The sequence below is a fragment of the Cherax quadricarinatus genome, chromosome 26 (genome assembly GCF_038502225.1).
Source record: "Cherax quadricarinatus isolate ZL_2023a chromosome 26, ASM3850222v1, whole genome shotgun sequence".
In the NCBI taxonomy this organism is placed as follows: Eukaryota; Metazoa; Arthropoda; class Malacostraca; order Decapoda; family Parastacidae; genus Cherax; species Cherax quadricarinatus.
The window spans coordinates 20741877-20747601 of NC_091317.1; the positions used below are offsets into that span (position 1 = coordinate 20741877).

A 5725-nucleotide genomic window follows, 5' to 3' on the forward strand; every position below is an offset into this window, starting at 1 on the left:
ACCTCCACCACTGTTGGATGAAGGTTTAAATCTCCACCACTGTTGGAGGAAGGTTTAAACTTCCACCACTGTTGGATGAAGGTTCAAACCTCCATCACTGTTGGAGGAAGGTTCAAACTTCCACCACTGTTGGAGGGAGTGTGAACCTCCCCCACTGTTGGAGGGAGTATGAACCTCAACCACTGTTGGAGGTAGTATGAACCTCGACCACTGTTGGGAGTATGAATCTCCACCACTTTTGGAGGGAGTATGAACCTCCACCACTGTTGGAGGGAGTATGAACCTCAACCACTGCTGGAGGTAGTATGAACCTCCACCACTGTTGGAGGGAGTATGAACCTCCACCACTGTTGGAGGGAGTATGAACCTCCACCACTGTTGGAGGGAGTATGAACCTCCACCACTGTTGGAGGGAGTATGAACCTCCGCCACTGTTGGAGGGAGTATGAACCTCCACCACTGTTGGAGGGAGTATGAACCTCCCCCACTTTTGGAGGGAGTATGAACCTCCCCTACTGTTGGAGGGAGTATGAACCTCCACCACTGTTGGAGGGAGTATGAACCTCCCCCACTGTTGGAGGGAGTATGAACCTCCACCACTGTTGGAGGGAATATGAACCTCCACTACTGTTGGAGGGAGTATGAATCTCCACCACTGTTGGAGGTAGTATGAACCTCCACCTCTGTTGGAGGGAGTATGAATCTCCACCAATGTTGGAGGGAGTATGAACCTCCACCACTGTTGGAGGAAGGTTCAAACATCCACCACTGTTGGAAGAAGGTTCAAACATCCACCACTGTTGGAGGGAATATGAACCTCCACCACTGTTGGAGGAAGGTTCAAACATCCACCACTGTTGGAGGGAGTTTGAACCTCCACCACTGTTGGAGGAAGGTTCGAACCTCCACCACTGTTGGAGGGAGTATGAACCTCCACCACTGTTGGAGGAAGGTTCAAACATCCACCACTGTTGGAGGAAGGTTCGAACCTCCACCACTGATTGTGATGAATAACCCTCACGGGTTTAGCTATTCAGGTATTAATAATAGTAAAAATAATAATAATAATTAATAATAATTATATAATAATAATGTAAATATAATGCAAATAAAATAATAATAATAATAATAATAATAATAATAATAATAATAATAATAATAATAATAATAATAATAATAATAATAATAATAATATTAATAATAATAACAATAATAATAATGATAATAATAATAATAATAATAATAATAATAATAATAATAATAATAATAATAATAATAATAATAATAATCATAATAATAATAATAATAATGATAATAATAATAAAAATAATAATAATAATAATAATAATAATAATAATAATAATAATAATAATAATAATAATAATAATAATAATTTCTCCATTCACATGTTTGGGACAAAAATAAAAGTTTACAATTATATCAATTTATAATTTATTATTGTGAGTGTTGTATGGAGTGTAAAACCCAGAGACGTGACTAATGTTGTATTTACCACTGACATATACATTATACAACATCCTTACTAACTACACCATTGTATTATTCATCTATCTGCTGGGAAGAAATATATTTGAGATAGATAATTCATCGCTTCACTGAACAACAACAAGACGATGTATGATAGATGAATGTGTTCAAAGAAGTAATTTTTATACATTACTTTGATTATCATGTTTGTGGGGGGAAGTGCTTATCGGGGGGGGGGTGTCATGCAGCACCTGGGGGGGATGGGAAGTAATCAGGTTCGATCCGAGGAAGGGGAGGGGTAGCTTCATTTCTTTGAATGTAGAGACTCAACAACATGAAGGTACCACCGTCCTGGAAGAATAAACTTGGCTGTAAGAGAGAGCAGCAGCAGCAGCTCTAATACTGTTGTGTTACAGCAGGGTGTGGTACAACAAGGTACAATGTGGTACAGAGTAGCGGTGTGGGCGGCTTGGGACTCTTCTACTGGGCGGCGTCTGCTGTCTTGGGTAGTGACACAGAGAGGGTAATCTGGACGGCGTGTGGTGAGGTAGGTGTGTGGGCGTGGGCGGGGTACTGCGTGGAGGCTGTGTTATGGGTGTGGGCGGGCTGGGTGTGGGCGAGCTGGGTGGTGGCAGATGAAGTCATCACTAATGGGACCACTGGACACTGCTGGCTGTTGCCTGAAGAAGACAGACTGAAGGAGCTCTTAGAGGTGTGACCCTCAACAGCGTCGCTGTAGGGCATGTGGAGGCTGCGGCGGGGCCATCCACCTGCCGCCCAACATGTAGTAGGTGGCAGGTCTCCTCCCACTACATCAAGACCTTCCTCCGTCTTTATCTCCTGCTGGGTAGCTTCGGTCTTTATAACGCAAGACGAGGTTCCGTGCTTCTCCCTAATCTCCAACCTCTGCCGTTCTTTGTGACTCTGATCTTCAAGGTCTTGAAGGTGATGGTGGTGGTCTTTGGCCAGTTGCAGGATGTTGCTGTTGCTGACTTGTAAATGGTGGTTGGTCTCGCTCAGCAGGTGTTGGTCTGTGGATGCCTGAAGGTGCAGGGTTTCGCTGGACCGCGGGTGATACTTGGACACCTCGAGGTCATCTCCAGCAGCGTGCTGCAGATGGTCTTCAGGGACTTTTGTATGTGGGCCCTCAACCATCTGCAGGCGGTGCTCATCTATAACTTTCAAGCGGAGATCGTCAGTGAGGTGCAGGTGATGTCTCTGGCTTGTTTGGTGACCCAATTGAGCACCACTCACCTCCATGCAGTTCTCCTCCATTACGTCATCCTGGTGAAGCGGAGGTCGGTCAGGAGCCAGGAGACTCAGAACATCGAACTGACGTTTTGGCCTGGTTAGGCAGATCGCAGGGTCGGTGACTGACGCGCGGGCGGTGACGCCCTGAGCGGGCGTATCCTGGGAGGTCAGTTCGAGGGCGGGAGTGTCATGAGACGGAAGTGTTGGTGGCGGGGGCGAGAGAGCCTCAGGTTCCGAGTCGTCATCCACGGCCAGACCCAAGTGTTTCCTGACGCGGCGCTGGGCGCGCCGTCGGCGGAAGTCACCCCTCCTGAAGTCGTCTATATTGGCGGGATGGATGGCCCAGTAGTGGCCCTTCCCGTTGGCGGAGCGACCTGACTTCATGAAGCAGTCGTTGAGGGAGAGGTTATGACGGATGGAGTTGCGCCAGCCAGTACCGCGGGACCGGAAGTACGGGTAGTGGTCCAGGATGTACTGGTAGATGTCGCTGAGTATCAGTTTCTTCTCAGGGCTGCTGAGGATGGCCATGGCGATGAGACCGATGTAGGAGTGCTGAGGCTTGGGTTCCTCTGGGCCCCGGGGCAACAACATCCGGGGGTCGAGGAGCCTGTAACCGTAGAGTGGGTGGGGCGGTGGATATGATGCTGGGGGTACCTGGGTAGATGCCCCACCCATAAATCCTCCTCCGAAAGTCATAGAGCCCAGGCCGCCCATCATGGGCATACCGAGGCCTCCCATGAAGCTGCCGCCCATGGTGGCCTCCTGGAGGTGGTGATGGTGTGGTGAGAGCGGGGGTCTGGCCCAGGCCAGGCCAGCAGAGGCCAGACGGAGGCGTTCGGCCAGGGCCAGCTGGTACAGCAGGCGCTGCTGGTCAGTGGGCACGGGCATCGTGTGGGCCTCACTCACAGCCTTGACAGCCACGGGCGCCACCACCGTGGGCGGCGATACCGAAGACTCACGCCCACAAACTGAGTCCATGCCTGGGCTGGCTGGCCGCGGGGACATGACTCGCACTAGTCACTGTGTTAGTCCTCACTGGCAGCGAGGAAGGTGACACCCACTCTGCTCACCCTCTGCTGCTCTCATCTTAAGCTCTAGTTTGCCCTCGGCCGCAGTATAAGAGGCGGTGTCGCCGGCCCGCCCCAGATTACTGTTCTTGGCACGGCCAATGGCAGGGAAGGTGGGCGGAGTGAAGGAGAGTGGGAGGAGTGAGAGAAAAGTGGGCGGGACTAGCCGTGGAGAGGGTGGAGGGAGACGTAAGAGAGCACAGCAGTCCTCTACCAAGCACCATGACTGTAGGGGGATACACAGCCGCCGCCCAGCGCCTCACTCGCCCTCACTTCCTTGTATCTACATTATTTTCCACTTAAATATCTTTGTTGCACAAAATCCCTGGAGTTGTTCCTCAACACGTCACTTGTTCCAGGACAACCAATGCAATATTAACGTACATCAGCACCTGTGACTTTAACAACTTATTGCAAACTTGTGTTTACAGCACCTAGTGTTGTAGACACAAGTAGTAACACATGGCGGCAACACTCCCTGGTCGAGTCCTGCATCAGTCACGGGGTAACACAACTTACCAAACACTTACTGTTAACACTGCTGGAGTTGACGATCGTCTGTAACACTCATCACAATAACATCAATTTTGATTCACTAACAATAAAGCTTTCTCTGAAAAATGAAAATGAAAATCTCTGTTACCTAAAAGTACAGAATATAGCTATAACAATGTGATATATTTTACGGTCTTGTTGAAAGACCCGGATTATGCACAGTATTTAGGGCAGTCTTGAAATTAACCTCTATTCTCTGCATAATATTTCACTGGTGATTCAGTTAAAGTTTTTAGAAAAGAAGCAGAGTATAACATTAGTCTTATTGTGTCATGCATTAAAAATATTAGCTGAGATTTAAATAATTAATAAGCATTTCCTAGAAATGAGGTTCAGAGTCCATGTAGATACTTAACTCGCTATATCCGGGACACAGAAAAGCACATTTGCTGAATGGTTCTATAACTTAGTGTAAATAACATAAAGGTAGATAAATACCTCGGCTGAGTAGAGTTATAACTCAGTGTCATAACTTAAACATAAAATACAAGTATATTTACAAAGTAACATGGAATATAAACAGACTGAGAGGTTGATGTTGTAGTAGCCAGACTTAGGCTTGGTTACAAGTACTGACTGATGTTGTAGTAGCCAGACTTAGGCTTGGTTACAAGTACTGACTGATGTTGTAGTAGCCAGACTTAGGCTTGGTTACAAGTACTGACTGATGTTGTACTAGCCAGACTTAGGCTTGGTTACAAGTACTGACTGATGTTGTAGTAGCCAGACTTAGGCTTGGTTACAAGCACTGACTGATGTTGTAGTAGCCAGACTTAGGCTTGGTTACAAGTACTGACTGATGTTGTACTAGCCAGACTTAGGCTTGGTTACAAGTACTGACTGATGTTGTAGTAGCCAGACTTAGGCTTGGTTACAAGCACTGACTGATGTTGTAGTAGCCAGACTTAGGCTTGGTTACAAGTACTGACTGATGGTGTAGTAGCCAGACTTAGGCTTGGTTACAAGTACTGACTGATGTTGTAGTGGCCAGACTTAGGCTTGGTTACAAGTACTGACTGATGTTGTAGTAGCCAGATTTAGGCTTGGTTACAAGTACTGACTGATGTTGTAGTAGCCAGACTTAGGCTTGGTTACAAGTACTGACTGATGTTGTAGTAGCCAGACTTAGGCTTGGTTACAAGTACTGACTGATGTTGTAGTAGCCAGACTTAGGCTTGGTTACAAGTACTGACTGATGTTGTTGTAGCCAGGCTTAGGCTTGGTTACAAGTACTGACTGATGTTGTAGTAGCCAGACTTAGGCTTGGTTACAAGTACTGACTGATGTTGTAGTGGCCAGACTTAGGATTGGTTACAAGTACTGACTGATGTTGTAGTAGCCAGGCTTAGGCTTGGTTACAAGTA

At 46.9% G+C, this 5725-nt stretch overlaps 1 protein-coding gene across 1 annotated transcript; it reads right to left on the reverse strand.

Moving 5' to 3' along the window:
* Positions 1–1499: 1499 nt before the first annotated feature.
* LOC128691711 (uncharacterized) lies at positions 1500–4247 on the reverse strand. Its single transcript, XM_053780592.2, has one exon. It carries the CDS (start codon positions 3742–3744, stop codon positions 1969–1971), a length of 1776 nt encoding a protein of 591 aa, XP_053636567.1. The 5' UTR covers positions 3745–4247; the 3' UTR covers positions 1500–1968.
* Positions 4248–5725: the final 1478 nt, after the last annotated feature.

Coding starts and splice junctions, on each gene's coding strand:
- LOC128691711 (XM_053780592.2), bottom strand. CDS start 3,744: ATGTCCCCGCGGCCAGCCAGCCCAGGCATGGACTCAGTTTGTGGGCGT.